Source organism: Rhopalosiphum maidis, chromosome 1, assembly GCF_003676215.2.
Source record: "Rhopalosiphum maidis isolate BTI-1 chromosome 1, ASM367621v3, whole genome shotgun sequence".
NCBI classification, from domain to species: domain Eukaryota; kingdom Metazoa; phylum Arthropoda; class Insecta; order Hemiptera; family Aphididae; genus Rhopalosiphum; species Rhopalosiphum maidis.
Genome location: NC_040877.1, coordinates 23,328,633 through 23,349,986, shown reverse-complemented (window position 1 = coordinate 23,349,986; position 21,354 = coordinate 23,328,633). Strand labels below are relative to the sequence as shown.

Sequence of the window (21,354 nt, the reverse complement as noted above, 5' to 3'; positions counted from 1 at the left end):
ATGTCGTTCGTACCTTACCTTATACCAAGTAATTAGTATGAACAATACCGCGGCTCGGCGCGGCATATCGTAACGGCGTAGGGATGTCCAACGTGCGTGACAGTGTGACTACTGGCTCGCCATGATGTTCGACGACCATTGTACAAGGTACACACTGGGCCCGTACGGTAATCCTGATAACTACAGAACTGAACTGAATCCAAGGTCAATTTATTAATCATATTTAGCAGCTGATAAGGATTGCCGCGTCCTTGAATATAAGCATTTAAACCACTGGATTTGAATCAAGGTGAATTGATTGTATTGTACTATTATGATTCACGTCTGGTGAAATGAGTCATACTCATAACAAATAAATTAAAAAAATCATTTTGTCAATAATTATCGTTTATCATGAATTGTGTTAATTTTACATCTTCTATTTAGCTCTCATTTCTCAAGAAGATATCATCTCCACGCAGTGTTTGATCAATTGCCAATCAGTGGTAGACGCAAACCATTTTAAAATAATATTTGAAGGGGTTTGAAATGGAACGTTTTACAGTTTTACACGATGTTAAAAAGACCTAATTTCATTCTAACGTAATAAATAATAATCGATTTAATATCGTGATAAAAATTTTGAAAACAAATTTACTTATCAACTTATGACTTAAACAATATAAAAAAGAAAACATATAAAAGAATTCATAAAACGTTTAGATTTAAAATTTGAAATATTTGTCATATAATATTCGTTTACTTAGTCTACTTCATCTTACTAGAATTAAAAAAAAAATTGATGTAGAGCCACATGTTACTTGGTCATCATAAACTCATAATATATTTTATGGATGGTAATTGTGTCGGATATTCCTAAAAACTGATGTATGGACATTTTATTCATTATTATTACAAAAACCAATATCAATATATTTCAATCATAACAGTTGAGTTGCTAAGGGGCTGGTAGGGTTGTAGTCCTTGAAATGGCATTTTACCAATTGCGTCTAAAATTACTTTTTTATATACCAATTGAGCTCAAAACATTTTACAATACCTAAGGAAAATGTATTTACATTATTTTTATTATTTATACCTAGTTATTATTATTATATATTAAATGAAAACACTAACCGATTGATTTGTGAATATTAATACATAATATAATATAAATAAATGAATAAATTTTTTTCACATTTTACAAGTTATTTTATGATTGTCAATTATTCAAAATTAAATACAAGTTACATTACATTATAATTTGTTTCATCACTAAACCTAAAATATAAGGAACACAATTGGTATACTGACCCTAGATGAAAATTTTGTGTTAGGTGCAATTGATCCATGTCCCTTGAAATTTCATGAAAAATTAAAAATGGTTTTGATGTTGTGTGAACATATTGACATATTATTTAGATATTACCTAAGTTAATAGCTTACCTGCTTATATTATAACTAATAGCCTATACAAGGCTAGGACTTGCAACTTACATAAAACGTAACCATTATTAATATATGTTAAAATTGTTGTTATTTCTATGAAAATTGCTACTGTCTAATACCTATGTTATGTAATTTAGGCATCAGTGAAGAAAGAAAAAATAAACAATTAATAATCAAAACATAAAAATACAATAATAAAAAGTAAAAACTATTTAAAACTAGTTTTTTTATATCTAACTATCTTTATTTTTTACTTATATGTTGATCAAATTTTTATTTGTTTTTAATTTATTGGACTAACCAAATTTTTATTTTTTTTCTAAGATTAAACAATTTAATAAAAAAATGTTTGTTCTACACATTGTGCAAGTATCCAGATGCATAGTGTAGTTTTGTGTATTAAAATAACCCCTACGGTAATATAAATCCATGTATAATCCAAAAACATATTATATGCTAAGAATAGTTCAGATTAGGTTAGGATGGATTGTAGGTACTTTACATATATTTTGTCTAAAGATATTATTCAAAAGATAAATGTATAGTTATAATGTTAAACAATTTTTTTAATATGCCCGTATGACTATAGACTATGATGTAGTGTGTACAACCCCCCATCTCTAAGTTGTAAATATTAAATTAAAACAAATCTCCATTAAAAAATCCTGTCTACGCATTTGTAAGTACCTATACTCTATAGTCTATATCTAATTAGTGCAACTGGTTTCCTGGTCAGTTGGATTATTGATTTAGATTTGTTATTATAAAATCAATGTTTTCATAAGACATGACACAATAGAAACACATAAAAATTTAGTTTTGATTTATTTTTCTGTGATACATCATCAACAATTAAAACTGAAATCGTAATTCAGCTCCTTGACTATTTAAAACAATATTGGCCAAACTCTCCCACCCCCCCCCCAAAAAAAAAAAACAAAACAAAACCACGCAGTAAGTAGGAATATCTTATATTTTATGATTTATATAAACGATAAATCCACATTGTTTTAAATAAACATACCATAAATTACAAACTTAATGTATATTAGTGTATCTAATCGACCAAATGTTTTAGAGAATGTTGTACTTGTATAGCAATGGCTGTATATGTGTCTCCATTTTACTAATACGTATATCATACCAAAATATACGTTCAGAATTTTGTGTATTTATAGCTAAGTATTAGAGTGAAATGACTTATTATAACTTATAGGTAAAAACATTATATGTGTTCTCTCATAAATTTTTACGGTATTTTAATTTTTAAGTTCAGTTTTTTTATTTTTTACTCATCATTTACTTACAAAGCAAAATAATCGTAAAAACTGTTGATAAGATATAAATAATGTTATTAGTTTCTTAGCTTTAAGTTTGATCATTTTTCCTTTTCACTTTGAATTCTAATATTTAAGCTAAATACACACAATTAGAATTGCTGAATGTATATTTTGGTATTGTATGCGTTAATATGTCGGAAACGTTAGGTTACGTTAGGTACACGACGTTGTCTTAAGAAAGATATCATTTTTTTTACTAAAGACTAAAATATCTTAGTGTTTACATGACATTAATAGGTTTTAATTTCAAACCGTTTTAACGCCATCATATAAACGTAGTAAATATTATCTATCAAATAGCATGTGTGTACTAATAATAACACACTGTATATTAATAAGCAATAACATAAATACAATTATTATAATTATAATTATTTATCAATATTGAATCTTGATAAAAATGTTATAGATTATTAAATAACTGAAAAATATATTATGAGTACAGATAGATATATTAATTAATTTTAATATTGTTAATACCTATGTATTAAATTTAAATATGATATATCTGAGTTATTTCGTTTGTACTTTATAAGAAATTAAAAAGTATCCATACATTATGTACTATATATTATATTCATAATAATAATGTATACATATACGAACATAATTTAGATTTTAAGTCTTTGCATTAATAGCACTGTAATCTATATCTGAATTTAGTTAAACTAAACTAACTTATATATATATTAAACTAATATTAAAACAATATTAAAAAAAAAATTAGTAAATAATTAATAGTTTTTTCATATATGTGTATCACACCTTTAGTATTTTATAAATTATGTGATAATTTTACGTAAATTTTATTTTAATTTATACATTATTTTTATAGAATTAAAACTCATTGTCTTATCGATCTTTAATCGTGTAAAGATTTTTGATTGTATAAACAATATAAATGTATGATACTATTATATTCCGTTCTCCGAAAAAATGTAGTTTGCAACTACTATTGGTGGTAAAGAGTGGGGATTTTGGTTTTTGGTATTTACGGCGTGAACAGTGTAGATTACGGAACCACATTCTCTCGGCGAACAAAGTTGCAATAGGCAAAATGCCTAAATGCTAAATTGTAATTATTAGAAATATTGAACTCTTTATACTATATAAAGTTTATAGTATCGTAACCTACTTTTTCTATACTATACATCGGGCAAAACTCTATATTAGTGCAAAGTATCATAGGCATACATTTAGGGGGGCTTAGCCTCCTACATTTTTTAAAAGTTTTTCAAGAAATTTAAGGTTATTTATTAGAAAAATTATAAAATGTATGACATAATTCCTAATCAGGATATCTGATAGGTATGTGTTATTTGAACATTTAAGTTTCATGTATGAATTTTGTATTGCAAATTTGTAATAAAATTAAAATGATTGAGCTATACGCAGTGGCGTATTTACCGGGGGTCCAGGGGTACTGGATCCCCTTTAAAACCTCTAAAAAAAAAAAAAAAACTAAAAATTCTTACATATTTGCAAACCTCGATTTATGTAGGCACGCGCGGACGATGCAATTTTTCCCGTGAACAAAATATTTATATAAAATATAGCTTAAAATTAGCCAACGGATGCGGTCGAATGCTCAAAAACCCGCCGCCGCGCGTAACTAAACTTTTCCTTGTATTTTATGTATTACCACTTCATAAAATACCCGTATTAGATAAACATCAATAATTGTAAAAAAAAAAGACGCTTGGATTTTGTACTTTAAAATATAATAAAACAACTATTTTTTATTCTTATAATCTATTAAAAACTATTTCTTTATATCAGTACCTATCTATATTATGTCGGATTTATTAGACCCCTCCCCCAGAAAAAAATTGAAAATACGCCACTGGCTATACGTTAATGTTTTATAACGACTACAATAAAAAGTTATAATACGCCGTTAAATAAATAATTTTGAAGTTTTTATATACATTTATATATGTACGGGGTTTGGGGGGCAAAGCCCTAGTCCCTTCTTCTAACAAGAAAAATTTACGCCTATGCAAAGTATGTTCAACAATAGCTAGTGTATTAAATTTATATTTTATATTTTATATACATCTAATTTTGAGTAGCATCATCTTATTAATTTATGTTGATGTTGAACGGTCGTTTTTATTCAATAAAAATAATATTTAAAATAATTGTAGCTATACAACAATATTATAATAAATAAATGTTATAAGTTAAAAAAATATTGAAACTCTTAGCCCTTGCGGCTCGGAAATAATAATATTATGGCCCTTATTCGAGCGCGCCATAAAATTAAATATTTTAATATTTATTATAAAATAGTATATTAAATCCATATTTCATTAATGTCGTTTCATATTTCTTCTGAATTTTAATTCTAATAATAATTTTTTATTATGCGATTGTTATTTCGATATTATACAACACTAGGCTTATAAAATATATCCTCATAAGTTTTGTATTTTGGTAGTATCGAAATATTGCTTACACGGACCGGCGTTTTTATAACTATGCGTAACGATATAGTAACGGACGACTAGCAGATATGGTCTGCGATGTTGTTGTGCGCGATGACAGTGGTGATAAATATGCGATTAAAATGCTGCAGAATTGGTAATCACCGTCGGCATAACTCGGTTGGTTGTCTATATCCCAAGACGTTAACGAGGCGAAAAGTACACGACCGCACAGGTTCTGATAATGGATAATTATTATCGCCTTGTCGGTTATGCTGCATCCAGACGCGGCGGCCGTCGATGTCACGCATCAGCATCGTACACGGAAATTCTTGATCGGCACAGCTGATATTTAAATTCTAATCAAATCACCCCGCACAGTCTCTGGTATTAGGCCGTTTGACTCGCCAGTACCACTGTCCGATGTCTTATTCGTCAGTACTGCTAGCCGTCACGATCGTGATATTTTATATTTGGTTTCTTTCGGCGATTAAAGATCTGCATTCGTACGTAAAAATTATTATTATTTTTGTTAGTGTTACGTGGTTATAATATTTATTTATAAGTTGATTACGACGAAGAATCGAAAATACATCATCAATATTATGAGCGGTGTGATGAATTAATTTTAATTTGATGTTTGTGTGTGTGTAATATGCTTTAAAGCAGGAATTGGCCAACCCAAATGATCTTGCGGGCCATTTTGGAAATATGTACATTACATACATTGCAATCCCGCCTGACACCTGTTATACCTATTTAATACATAATATGTGTTATATATTATATAATAGTACCTACTTTAGTGTTTTATTAGTAGTTAGTATTATTTTTGATTATCGTATGTTGGCTATAAACATAATATAAAACGTTAACTATTTATTCATATTTTATATTATAATTTATGATAAATGTTAATAAAATAATATGCTAACTAAATAATGTTTGTTATTAATTTTCTTTAAATAGATATAAGGAACTAAAAAACTATATATGCTATGATTTATATTATATATTATGACGTCTGATGCACATTTAAACAGTAACAACAAATGGCGATCTGTTTCATTGCCGAATATTTCGATAAGCGTGACGCCTATCGAAATAGAAATGCAAATTTCGACCGACGATTCGTAAACGTAGCGTTAATAATCGTTAAAAAGCGGATCTTTTTGGAAACGGACAAAAAAGTTTTTCTGATGTTTAATTTGCTGCTGCGCTTAATAAATATATGGCGTAACATAGAATGTTATATCTGTACCTATTTTAATATATAGCTTATATTTATTAGCTATATTCAGTGTACTAAAAATTATGTTTGACGCAAATAAAGTTTTTTGTCAAGTTATTTAATTGTTTATTATTTTATTATTTTGATTTTTTGATTTTATTGTAAAATTAGTTTATATACGACTTGTGAGAATTGTGAATAATATATTGTAAATAGATACTTTTATATATCATTTTTTTGTACCTAACTAGTTTAACACTTGAACTAAAACTAACCTGATGGTGGTTTATGATGACATGGTAACGCTCTCGAGCTCTTGAGCTTAATTAATAATTAATAAATCAAAATATTTTGATATTACCATCATTGATTGTAGTCTATTTTATAATTAATGATATTACTGTTGCGAAGATTCATAACATCTATTATTTAGGTAAATTGACAATACATTGTAATTTTTTAAATTATAATAATTAATTTTAGTCAAAGTGGTATTATACAATTTATTGACTTATTTTATGTATTATAAAATAATAAAATAATTTTATAAATTAATGTACACCATAGAGGAAGACCTCACGAAATTCATATTTTATAACTACTAAAAACTGTGGAAATTTTCTTATTTCAGATACTACTTTCTATTTATATTTTATTAATGTTTGAACTCTTAATTTTGGAACCACTGGAGTTAAAAAAATGACAATTTTCACTTAATCAAATTCAGATATTTTGTTGTATAATTCAAAATATATTAATCATACAGATTTTAAACACTAACATTACATACATTATTATTTTTCATACACAATACATTTTTAAGAATATTTTAAGTTATTTATACTTATTAAAACACAAAGAATATAATATGCATTAGGCACGTCTTTCTTTGATCCATAAGTAATTACACAAGTTCTGTATAAAATTGTTGACTAAAATTAGTTTAACTTACTGCATTACAAAAATACTCATAATATTTTAAATATAATGTAGCATAACTTCCATAACTATACTTAAAATAGATTCTTATAATCAAAAAATTGCATCTGATCTGAACAGTTATTCATACACACTACACAAAGATTCATCATTGAATTAAAATATATAATACATCCATATTCCATATGGTAATATATATAATAGATATATTTCTTGATTCATATGATATATGGTATAATTTATATTAATTAGGCAGTGTTTTAAAGTTTCAATAATAACTACGATATTACATAAATATAGTGATTATCTTAATATTATATTATATTATTATTAAATAGGTACAGTACATACATACGATTGATATATACCATGATCGTAATTCAGTATTTAAAATACAGTATTGCTTTAAAAGCACAAACTACAAAAATTCTACGTTCAACATCAAATTTATTAAATATTTAAACACAGTTTGATAAAATATATAAAAAAATAAATAATTATTATGTTATTTGTGAAACATCTAACATGTGTATTATTTTAACTGTCTATTGAAACAAGCTGATAGTGATATCACACTATAATTTCTGGAAATAACGAATAGTTTATTAACTGTTTGGTGTTAATTTCCGAATAAGCAAACACAATTTTAATTTTAAAATTTCATTGGTGAAGAATTAATCAAGATATAAATTAATAATAATAGAACTCAGTGAGCATATTAATATTGGTACAATTTTATAATGGCGTCCTTAAAACATTGAATAACATAAAATTATTTTAAATATTCTAAAAATTATTTTATACATATTTTATCAAAACATGTTTACTTTTTGGGATAATTGAAAATAAAAGGCGTATTATTTTGTAATATATTATGTTTAAATAATAATTAAAGTCAAAATGAATACACTGCTACTAAATTAACTATTTAAAATTATATCGTAGTGTAGACCAGCTTGTGATCTCGTGGAAGTAACCGATGGGTCGTCAACAGATTTCGTCAATCTGTACTGACTTCTATTCCTAAGATAAAAAAGCAACACGCAAACAATAAACAGACACGCGGACAACCAGATGACAACACTGCGCCAGCCGGAAAATATGGACGGTTGTGCGGGGGGTAACGATTTATTGGGCACGGTGTACGACAACCGATCGCCTATTGTGACCAAGATATTGCGCGATGTGGTGGCAGCTGGAGCGATGGTCATGTTCGGCTTGCATATTATACGTTGTTCTGAAATCATCACATTTTTGCAACACACCACGACTGCGCAGTCCAGCACAGATTCGCAACCCGTCGCCGATGAATTCGGGAGCCGCATTAGGACAACGTCGGACTGCAAATGATTCAAGTAGCGACCGTTGAAGACTATTGAACCATTACTTTTTATTATATTAAAATCCACTAGCACCGGATCGAAGAGTACGTGAAAACCACCCGACGGTCCTTCCACGGAGAGCGACTGATTCCCAATGGAATACATCACATTCAACCCGAAATTCAATAAAAGTCCTTCATCAGACAAGTTCCTATCAGGCCAGCCACGGCTGTCCACTCTCGGTGATCGACAGACCATATATGTGTCGTTGACCGGTATATCACAATAACTGGACGCGAACTGCATAATACCATCTGGTAGCTTGACGAAGAGTCGGGCGGAGGAAGCTACACATGGTGTGACGAAATGAACACCACGCACCGGCACGACGATGTCTCCAAATTCTGAGGCTCTAAGTTGTTGCTCCGCGTCCAGTACGGGTTTGGGCGAGCCACAAGTAGGATGGACGTCATACTGGAACCTCTGCGACGATTCGATCGTTAATCGACCTTTGTCCGACGAGTATTTAACCAAGATCGGACCGAGAGCCGGTGGTCCTCCTGTAACGTTTACCCATGGTGACGTGGTGCAAGTGATCGTTTCTGATCCCAATGTCCTAGGGTTCGTACACACCGTTCCTGCCACCATCACCAGTATCGTTTGGTCCTCCGCGAGTATCCTGTGGTTTTTAACTGTAATCGTTACCACCGTTCCACCAGTATGCGGTCCGGACAGCGGGTGTACGGCTATCACTTTTACTTCGGAACAGTCGTTCGTTACGTAGGCTTCTTCAATTCGCTGGTCTACAAATCGATTTATAGGAAATATTTCTTCGGACCTGTTCTTCAGGTACAACTGCTTTCGACCCTCACAGATCAATGTCTTATTCGAACACCATCTCAAGTAGTTCGCATACCCGTTATAGTTCCATGCACAAGTTGCACAGAATTCCTTCTTCTCGTAGTTGTCACATTCATTATTAGGTCTATAAAATGTAACATAATGATCGGCGACGTTGTCGAACCGCAGCGTTACATTATTGAACTCAATAAAAAGAAATTCAGTGATCGACTGATTATTTAATATATTGAAGTACTCTGTCGGCGTGTTGAATGAAAATATAAAACTATCATTTATTATCTGCTTAACTATAGCACTATGAAGGGATGACGTTCTTCGTAAAAAAATTTGACTGGTTCGAAGATAATTTGTGAATCCTACTGAATCGTTTGATACCTTAAAAGTGTATTTCAGAGAAATAAAACTGCTATCATAATTATATTGTTTATCAACTGAAAACTGTGGACACTCCCCAATAGTTGAGGCTATTAAATTTGAAAAATTTGTCTTTTTTATACAATTTTGTTGTTCTAGAGACCATTGACATTGAGCTTTGATTGTACATTTAGTGCATGTTATTGCATTTGAACAACTGGTATTTTTTGACTCCGTTTCCAATGTACTACTAACTGATTTAAACATCAAAATCTAATGGAAAAAAAACATTTATTAATTTTTATTTGCATTCTAAATACGTGATTATAATACTGTTTATTTTTTTTTTAATATTCAAATTTTTAAAATGCTAATATTATAACCGGAAAATTGTGAAAAGTTGTATTTATATTTTATCTAAATCTAATGCACGAGGTGAGATTCAGCAGTTTATTGTTATATTTATTACGTATATATTACTTTATAATTTTAAACTTCTTATAGTTTATTCAATATTTTTTCTTTTATGTAAGTTTCGGTTTCGAATCATTCTGTTAAGCAATTTTTTTAAATATTTACTCCTAAAATATATTGAGAATAGAATAACTTATTGAATATTATGATAAAATACATTTTTTTTTAATGTTCATTTTAAATTTCAAATTATTTTCTGTAAATACTTTAAGTATTATTGAACAAATATTTTGATATACACTTCAATTAAAAATTAAAATATTTTCTTAATTATAACTATCAATTTATATTATATTTACCATTGTAAAAACCAGTACAAATAGTCCGTTCAAAGAATAACAGTTCACATAATTTTTGTTTTTGTTAAGCTTTCTACAATAAGCCATGATACCGCCAAAATTATGAATGTTCCAAAATATTATTCATCTAAAAATAATTATTTAATTATAGATACTTTTAAGATTTTTACTTCAAAATATTGAAATAAATATTACAATTATTATAAATAAATTAACTTTATATACTAATAGATATGTATTGATTATTTTACTTCAATATATTAAAATATTATATTTATATTATTATAAATAAAAAATAACTTAATATGTATTATATATAAATAGAACTAATAAATTTATATTTTATGATAATATATATTTATGATATCGGTTTTTTTGAAATTATTGTGTAATTGAGGAAACTTACAAAAATTATACAATAATTATAGACAATGTACTTCTTAACTAAAAAGACGTATCACCCTCTATATTTTTCAAATTTATAAAATGTTTGTAAAAATTATTCAATTGAAGTATTTAAGCATTTAACTATTGTTAAATTAAATTTAACAAATGTAACTGAAGAATTATGTTTTAAACTCTACTTCTAATCATTATACAAAATACGGTTTTATTTTATTTACACCAGTCTAAATAATAAACTCGTAATTAACAATAATAAGTAATAATAAAATAAAATGGTCTGTATACTTGTAATTATAATAATATAATTGAATAGGTAGTACCTAAATTATAGGTACATACTTTATTCTACATACAAGTGTGGTGATTTTCGCAGCGGAATTGCCAGTAGCGGTTTTGATATAACATTTAGGGTGGGGGCTATTTTCAATTGTGCACGTTCTCTACCACCATAATTACATATATCAAAAAATAATAAAAATCTGTACATGGTCCTATAATAAATAACATTTTTAACATCAAATATCTGATTTATACTTAACTTTAAACGTGTACATACTGTTATATAATATAGTAAAAAGTCCGTAATGTTGACTACAATCTAAAAAAAATTTAAATAATAAATGCAAAACTGAAGTAATAAATTTAAAGCAATTTAAGCATTTAGTGTAATAACAATTAAAAAAATAACACGGAAATAATGCCTATAGGTATAGTTGTAAAAATGATTGTATGTAAAAAGAACATTGTAGTATATTTAGATAAACAGCTTAAAAAAATTTAACATGCAAAACAAATCAACTAATAAGTTTATAAAAGTAATTTAATTACATTAAAAATAGTAAACATAATAATAATTAAACAAAAATTAATAAAAAAAATGGAAAACAATTAAATTATTTAAAGTAAAGAAAATTATTTAAACAATAATATCAATATTTCTTTTTTGTCAATTCAATGTTTCATGCTGATATAAAAAAAAAGCTTGAAGATTTACTGTGAAAATAATAATATGACATACAGAACATAAAAATTGACACAAAAAAATCCAAGGGGCGAGCGATGAGTGCCTCTTCACCGTCCTAAAAACCGCCACTGGGTAATGCGAAAAATAGATTCATTTAAAATTATAGTATATCCGAAATCTGAAGATGTATATTTTAATAATTAACAGTGAGTATACTTTGCTACGTATGTTTATCTTATTTCATTGGTATCGAGATAAAATAGTTATTACTGGGCAATTGTACACAATAATTAACTACATATTAATATTAAAAATCAATTTGTTACCAAAATAGCGATAAATGATCAACCTTCCCAAGTTACAAAAAATGTTCGTCGTATAAATAAATATTACTAAATAACTTGTATTTATTTGAAAAGAAAAACACCTTTTTAATATAAAAATAAATGATTATAAAGCTTGTTATATTTGAGAATAATTAAATTAAATCACAAACTTATATGTATCTTAGTCAACGTTCGACATAAAAGTGTTCATTTTATTAAATTATTTATCAAACTTCATTCCGTGTTAAATAGATCATAGATAATACAATCAAAGGAATGTTTGGATAAATAATAGCCAATGTTAATATACACCTGAAATTCCATTCTTAACTATTTACGAAAATATGTGTAAAAATTTCAACTTAATAATAATATATTATATGAACATTGAACATACAAATGCTTTGCTTAGCATCTTAATTAAATTTATTTCAAATCATATTAATCGTATAAATTTTAATCACTAACATTACATACAGTATTATTTTTCATACATAATACATTTTTTATAATATTTTAGATTACTTTCAAGTTATTTGTACTTATTAAAACACAAAAAACATAATATAAACATCTTCCTTTGGTCCATAAGTAATTACACAAGTTCTATATAATATTGTTAACAAAAATCAGTCTAACCTCTACTGTATTATTAAAATACTAATAATATTTTAAATATAAAATAGCATAAACTATACTTCAAATAGATTCTGCTCAAACAATCTCATCTACTCTGAATCGTTTTTCGTTTACAAGGATTCATCATTGAATTCAGATACTATATATATATTCTTTGATTCATATGTTATTTGATATTAATCTACATTATATTTTTTTAATGAGATAGTGTTTTTTTACTACATTATACGGTTATTGAATTTAATTTAAATTAAATTAAAAGTTATTTAACGGTTATATAAAATAGGGTTTTTGATGGAAATGATGTAAGTTATCAATGATTAACTTAGAAATATATATTTAGTACATTTTCTAAAAAGTAAATTTTAATTTTATAAGAATTATATAATGGCTTATAACTTAACTTAAACAGTCATATTTTATATACACGTGGAATACATTACTTTATGAAAATTCTTAGTTATTAAATTATATGGTATAAATATATTAATTAGACGATGTTTTATATATTTCAATATTATCTACTAATTATAACTATCAATGAAATAAAAAAAAATTTGGTGATTATCTGCTATTATTATTTAGTACAATAGTACAGTACATATATTAATTTATACCACGATTCACGTTCACAATTAAATTTTATACGTAAAGCACTGTTTGATTAAGTTTATAAAGAAAATGATATTATTATATTATTTGTAAACCATTAATATTTGTAATTTTTTATTTGTATTTTTAAACAAACATATTATAACTAAACTAACAATCTGTAATTTTTGGACGTTATACCAATCTCGAATAGATTTTTAAAAGTTTTGTGTTAATTGCCGAATAAGCAAAAAAAATTTTAAATTTCTTTGGTGAAAAATTATTACTCGAGATATAAATAACAGAACACAGTGAGAAATATTTGGAATATTTTAAAAATAATTTTTTACATAATTTATCAAAATAAGTTCAGTTTTGGGAATAATATTGGGAAAAAAACACTAGTTATTTTGGAATATATTATGTTTAGTTAATAATAACAACCAAAATAAATACACTACTAGTTAATTAACTATTTAAAACTATATCGTAGTGTCCGCCAGTTTGTGATCTCGTGGAAGACACCAGTGGGTCACCAACAGTTTTCGTCAAGCCGTACTTATTTTCAGTCTTTATATAAAAAACCATCGCGAAAACAAGTAACAGACACGTTGACCACCTGATGATAATACGGAACCAGTCAGTAAAATCGGGGGGTGGAAATCTATTGGGCACGGTGTACGACAATTGGTCGTCGATCGTGACCAAGATGTTGTGCGATGTAGTGGCAGCTGAAGCGATGGTCACGTTCGGCTTGCATATTATACGTTGTTCTGAAATCACCACATTTTCGCAACACGCCACAACTGCGCAGTCCAGCACAGATTCGCAACTCATCGCCGATGATTTTGGGAGCCTTATCAGGATGACGTCGGACTGCAAGTTATTCAAGTAGCGCCCGTTGAATTCTATTGAACCAGTACTATTTATTATATAAAAATCCACTAGCACCGGATCGAGGAGTAAGTGAAAACCGTGTGGCGGCCCTTTCACCAACAGCGACTGATTTCCGATGAAATTCGTCACATTCAGCCCGAAATCCAATAAGATTCCTTCATCAAACGAATATGCGTTACGCCATACACGACTGTCAACTCTCGGCGACCGACAGACCATGTACGTATCGTTGACCGGTATATCACAATAACTGGACGCGAACTGCATAGTACCATTTGTCAGCACGACGAAGAGTTGGGCGGAGGATACAACACATGGTTTGACGAAACGAATACCACGCACCGGCACAGTGATGTCTCCCGATTCTAAAGCTCTAAGTCGCTGATTCGCGTTCAGTACGGGTCTGGGTGAGCCACAAGTTGGATGGACGTCATACTGAAATATCTGCGATGATTTGATCGTTAATCTACCTTTGTCTGACGAGTATTTGACTAGGATTGAACCGGGGGTCGGTGGTTCTTCGTTGTCGGTTACCCATAGTGACGTGGTGCAAGTGATCGTCTCGGGTCCTGATGTTCTGGGGTTCATGCACACCATTCCTGCCACTATCACCTGTATCGTCATGTCCTCCGCAAGTATCATGTGGTTTCTAACTGTGACCGTTACCACCGTTCCACCACTACGTGGTCCAGACAGCGGATTGACCGCTATCACGTTTACTTCAGGACAGTCGTTCGTCACGTAGGCTTCTTCAATCCGGTCGTCAAAATCTAATATTCTATATTCTTTTAATAATTCTTCGGCGTTGTTCTTCAGGTACAACAGCTTTCGACCCACACAGACGTTGTCCTTCGAACACCATTTCAAATAGTTAAAATACCCGTTGTAGTTCCATGCACAAATCGCACAGAATTTGTCCTTCTCGTGGTCGGCACATTGATTACGTCTATAAAACGTAACATAATGATCGGCGACGTTGTCGAACCGCAAAATGACCTTATTGAACTTAATAAAAAAAAATTCAGTGAACGGCTGATTGAATACTTTGTGTGATATTTCCCAAAAAGCTATTGAAAAAAAAAAATTATTTTTTTCTTTATCAAACGTGGGACTAAAACTGGATGACATTGTATGCAAATAAATTGTACTGGTTCGAAGATAATTCTTAAAACCTACTGAATCGTTTGATACCTTTAAAGTGTAATTAAAATCAGCAAAACCATAAAAATTATTATAACTGTAGTGTCTATCAACTGAAAACTGTGGACACTCCCCAATAGTTGAGGCTATTAAATTTGAAACATTTATCTTTTTTATACATTTCTGTTGTTTTAGAGACCATTTGCATTGAGCTTTGATTGTACATTTAGTGCATGTTAGTGCATTTGAACAACTGGTATTATTTGAATCCGTTTCCAATGTACTACTAACTGATTCAAACATCAAAATCTAATGGAAAAAAACCGTTTATTAATTTTTATTGGCATTTTAACTATTTTAAGTCTGTTTATTATTTTTTTTTTTTTAACATTAATAATTTTTAAAATGCTAATATTATAGTCGAAAAATTGTGAAAAGCTGTATTAATATTTTTACTAAATCTAATAATGAAAGAAGTAAGATTCTGCAGTTTATTGGTATATTTATTTCGTAAATATAGATACTTTATTTATATAATTTTAAACTTCTCACAACTTCAATATTTTCCGTTTATGTAAATTTCAATTTCAAAATCTTTTGTTAAACATTTTTTTAAAATATTTTCAACTAAAATATATCCAAAATAAAATAACTTGTTGAATATGATAAAATACTGTTTTTTTTCCATACTCGTTTTTATTTTTAAATTATTTTGTGTAAATTTTTTAAGTAATATTAAACAAATATTTTGATATACACTTCAATAAAATTAAAATATTTTCTTAATCATAATTATCAATTTATATCGTATTTACCATTGTAAAAACCAGTACAAATAGTCCGTTCAAAGAATGGCAGTTCCCGTAATTTTTGTTTTTGTTAAGCTTTCTGCAATAAGCCATGATACCGCCAAAATTATGAATGTTCCAAGATATTATTCATCTAAAAACAATTATTTAATTATAGATTCTTACTTTCTTCTTATTATAGATTTTTACTTCTAAATATTAAATTATATATTATAATTATTATAAATAAAAAATAACTTTTTATATATCATATTATATAAATAAAACTAATAATATAAGGAACGGAATTTTATGCATTCATCATATTTTTTAATAACATCTAAATTAACGTGGAGTAAAATAAAAATTTGTTTCATTACTCAAAGAATTTAAACTTATCAATTTAAATTTATATACTTTAGCATATTTGTTCGATTTTTACTTGTTTGATCATATTTCCTATATTCATTATGCTTTTAGTTCATATTTTAGGTTTTTTGTATTATATTCATGGATTCAGCACGACTAATATTAATAGATTAAAATTTTCAAAATATGATAAAAAATTATCAAAATATTTTTCAAAATTATTCAATTAAGGTATATTGGCATTTAAGTATGGTTAAGTTAAACTTAACAAAGAAACGCCGGAATTTATGTCTAGATCTCTAATACTTTTATATAATTATACAAAATACGGTCTTATTATGTATACAGTTCAAATAATAATATCATAAATTTATAATAAGTAAGAATAAAACAACAGGGTCTGTATATCTATAATTATAATTAAACATAGAGATAGAATCGAATACAATCTTTATTTTACATATAGCAGTTATTAAATCTAATAGAATTTAAAGGTTATTACTTGATAATTTTACCAAGAGAAATAAGTCAAATAGATTCATTTAATATTTTAAGTATATATCTGAAATCTGAAGGTAAATTTTAATAATTAACTGTGAGTATAATTTGTTACGTATAGTTATCTTATTTCATTGGTATCGAGATAGAATGGTTATTACTACATAATTGAAAACAATAACTACATAATAATTTAATAAATTAATTTGTTACCAAAACAGTGATAGATGATTGACCTTCCGAAATCACAAAAAATTTTCGTAGTAAAAATAAATATTGCTAAATAATCTAGTATTTATTTGAAAAGAAAAACACATGTTTAATATAAAAATAAATGATTATAAAACTTGTTATATTCGAGAATAATTAAATTAATCACAAACTAATATATGTATCATAGTCAACGTTCAACATAAAAGTGTACATTTTATTAAATTTTTTATCCTGAGTTAAATAATCCGTATAGATAATGCAATAAAAGGAATGTTTGAATAAATAATCGCCAATGTAAGTATAAAACTAAAATTCCATTCCTGTTTATGAAAATATGTGTGAAAATTGTAATTTAATAATAACAATATGTTATGAACTTATGAATATACAAACACATTGCTTAGAGTGCTGGGACTATATACTATCACAAAAAAAAATGTAATGTCAGTAAATATGTGTTAAGTTTACAAGAAACAATATTGTATCTTTTGTTTAAAGTCAGTTATGTCATAGCCCATGCGTTGATTTTATCGGAGTTCTGCATTGAATTCGGGCAACCGATTTCATTCGACACCGTCCTCAGTGTTAGTTATTGAATACAATTGGTTTTAAAAAGTTATGAAGCTAAAATAAATCATATAAAACAAAAAAATTATAATTATTTAACTTTTTAAATTTATAAGATAAAAAAAAAATACGAGTAGTTAGCTACATAAAAAAAGAATACTCGTATACTTATATATTCATGTGTCAATGTGTGTAGTGTGTAAATTAAATTATAATAAAATAAATATAATTAAAGGGTAATATTCGTATTTTGTTTTTAATAAAATATATAATATGTGTACATATATAACATGTCAAATTGTCAACAAGATAATTAAAATGATTTTTTCCTAGATTTTGCTGCAGTAAAGCATAATTTATTGTATCCGATATTGACTTTTCGATATGTATCATAGACAACCCACAAAGCTATTCTTGGCTGATCTTATTACGGAGATAATTTTTTATGATTTTTAGCTTAGAAAAACTTCTCTGCGCTAGCTGAAGTGACTGGAATGGTTAGAAGTATCCGAAACCTAAGCGTAATAATATTTGTAAATGAACCATTGTAATTTTTAACTGTTAAAAGTACTTCTAGAGAAGTTTGGTTTTCATTAACAAGCAATCTAAAAATTATTAATTCTGAATAAAAAACTAATGCATCAATATCTTTGGATTCTCCATCAGTTAAACGGTTTTAGAGATTCATGCAATGTTTTAATAGATCCGTATCGACAAATTTGGTAAATTTTCCAATTCGAAATGGTTCTTTCTGGTGGATATGATTTGATTTTCATCATAAGCTGTCTGTATTTCTTCATCTTTTGCTACAATTATTTGTTCCTTAAAAATTTAAAAAAAAAATCAATATGTAATAGTATTATTTGTTTAAAATGATTATATCGATAATGATTTAATTATAAAATTGATTTTATAATATTAGTCATAAGATAATAAATTGACTATACAATTTATTATATACTTGTATATACATATAAATCAAAACAAAAATAAAATAAAATATAAATAATAAATCCTAGCTTTAAATTTTTATAGGCCCCAATTTTACAATTATGATATTTGAATTTTACAGTAAGAATTTTGATTTAAACTACAATATAATATACATATAATACGAAATATATAAATATTTATGTAGGTAGGAAATAAAAAAAAATTAGTACTTAAAAGTACTTACAATATCAGTTGCTTTTTCCGGTGTAGATTTTACTGACTTATTGATCAAATTTTCTGTAGTAACTGCTACTGCGTTATTAAAAAAAATTATTATTTGCTGGAGAATTTTTATTTTGTCATCGCATTGTTTTTTTAATTTTCTTTTTAATGATCCACTTAAATATACATGTAACGTAAAAGGTATTAAAAATTTAATTTAATCGTAAATAAGCAAATAGCCGCGATATTTTGATAATTAATGTTCACAAAACTATGGATAAACATGTAAAATGAACGAAACGAAAACAATTAGTAAAATGTACACACTATAGTCGACTTGTACAATTTATACATTACAAACTACGCGGCTAGCCGGGCTTGACAGACAATTAGACAAATCACATATAAGTAATGAATAACGATAACACGAGTAGTGTTAAATACACCGAAGTGTGTTGTATTTATATTAGTATATTTTATAATGTATTATAATTTATAGCTTATAATAATTGATATTTAAAATACAAATATTAATTTCATTTTTCCCTGTATGATTACAAACTATGCACATTGTCTGCATTACTTATTTACAAAAAATTGTTCTCAAGTTGTGTGCCATAAAATTATGAAAAACAAATAAGTAGACATGGGGCCCCGGGCATTTGCACGGAGTGCCCCTCCCTCCCCAGCGCCGTCACTATAGTCACACATTACAATATAATTACACATACGCAACAGAAGTTGCAAGACTTAAATATGATGAAAAATCGAATCTGCGAGTGCAGCAAGACGTTATCGTCGGTGAAAAGAGAGCGAGAAAATGTTGCGTTTTGAGAGACGTAAAACAATTTGTCTATAGATCCACGGCCGCCGCCGAAATAAATCAAGTATATATAAATATAATCTATACATATACCGAGGCCGGTACCGTGATGTCAGACGATAGCGGTAAGGCGGCTAATTGTACGGGCGCGGGAAACAACGCAGCCCCGGCAGTGCTGACTGTGAAAGCGATCTATTGACGGTGGAGACTGTACACAGTGTACACTCTGTACGGGGTAACTGACTTTGGAATAAAAATAATAATGTCATCAGTGCCGATCGTCATAAGACCGTCATAGTGACGTCGACGGTGACCGGATTCAGGCAGCATGATGACCGACTGGGCGATAATTTTCGAGTACCATCAGTACCCGCGAGGTGATCCGCTAATCACCACTTTTACGCCTCGGAATCTTAGCGAACGAGTTATGCTAGGTTCGGCAATCACTGATTTTTTAGCACTTTAATCGCGTATCGTTGTCAATACGATAGCGCTACTGTTTCCGCTCGCCGCCCGTGACGGTCAAAAGATAAAACATTTTTTGTAACATTCTTCCGCTCCGTGACTAGAGCCGGCAAATTTTGTATGAAATGGAAAAAAAACTATATAACTATTTTATGCATTTATGTAACTGCGTAAATTAATATTATATAATATTTAATATATATATTTAAAAAACATAGAAGTAAATCCATGAATTTGACACATTTCAGGTTTATTGTTTATTAGAACTTATAATTACTTGTTTTGCATATAATGACTACTGACCTAATTTCTTAAAAATTAAATAAATTTATTCCGTAACCGTCCACTAAAAAGTTATATTCTGTGAAAGTATAACGAGATGACATGGAGTGGCTATATAAACTATGGAAATAATCTCATCTATGCACCGCAATAAGACATTTATCTTATTTTTTCGCTTATAATACATTTTCTTCATTAATTATTTTTTGATTTATTTAATGAGCTAATACCCTCAAATGTTGCATAGATTAACTAAACATAAAAACGACACGATTTTACGAGGGCGATAATACTATTTTCCCACATTTCTTCGCAGTATTATATAATAATTATATTGGACGAAGAAAAACTAACGATAATTTGATCGACCACCGCTGATATGACGAATGGGCATGAAACAATGTTAAATATAACACTTATGTAACGCTTACATAACAATTTTTTCTGGTGATATCATACATTAACAATGATGTGATAATTAGTATTGGGACATAATACATTCGGATAGCCAAAATGTTATATCCTAGTATTTCGAATTGCAAAATCCAAATATTACGG

The 21,354-nt window shown here is 28.0% G+C and overlaps 2 protein-coding genes across 3 annotated transcripts; both read right to left on the bottom strand.

Moving 5' to 3' along the window:
- Positions 1-8,164: 8,164 nt before the first annotated feature.
- LOC113548336 lies at positions 8,165-12,554 on the bottom strand. Of its 2 annotated transcripts, none has more exons than XM_026949164.1 (3): positions 12,370-12,554; positions 10,675-10,801; positions 8,165-10,174 (listed from the first exon to the last, which is right to left on the bottom strand). In XM_026949164.1, exons 2-3 carry the CDS (start codon positions 10,759-10,761, stop codon positions 8,285-8,287), a joined length of 1,977 nt encoding a protein of 658 aa, XP_026804965.1. In that variant the 5' UTR covers positions 10,762-10,801; positions 12,370-12,554; the 3' UTR covers positions 8,165-8,284. The 2 variants fall into 2 exon arrangements, with proteins under 2 accessions (XP_026804965.1, XP_026804966.1); XM_026949165.1 differs by lacking the exon at positions 12,370-12,554 and adding an exon at positions 11,419-11,546.
- Positions 12,555-14,067: 1,513 nt separating this feature from the next.
- LOC113560421 lies at positions 14,068-17,560 on the bottom strand. Its single transcript, XM_026966287.1, has 3 exons — positions 17,505-17,560; positions 16,452-16,578; positions 14,068-15,945 (listed from the first exon to the last, which is right to left on the bottom strand). Exons 2-3 carry the CDS (start codon positions 16,536-16,538, stop codon positions 14,068-14,070), a joined length of 1,965 nt encoding a protein of 654 aa, XP_026822088.1. The 5' UTR covers positions 16,539-16,578; positions 17,505-17,560.
- Between the last annotated feature and the right edge of the window lie 3,794 nt (positions 17,561-21,354).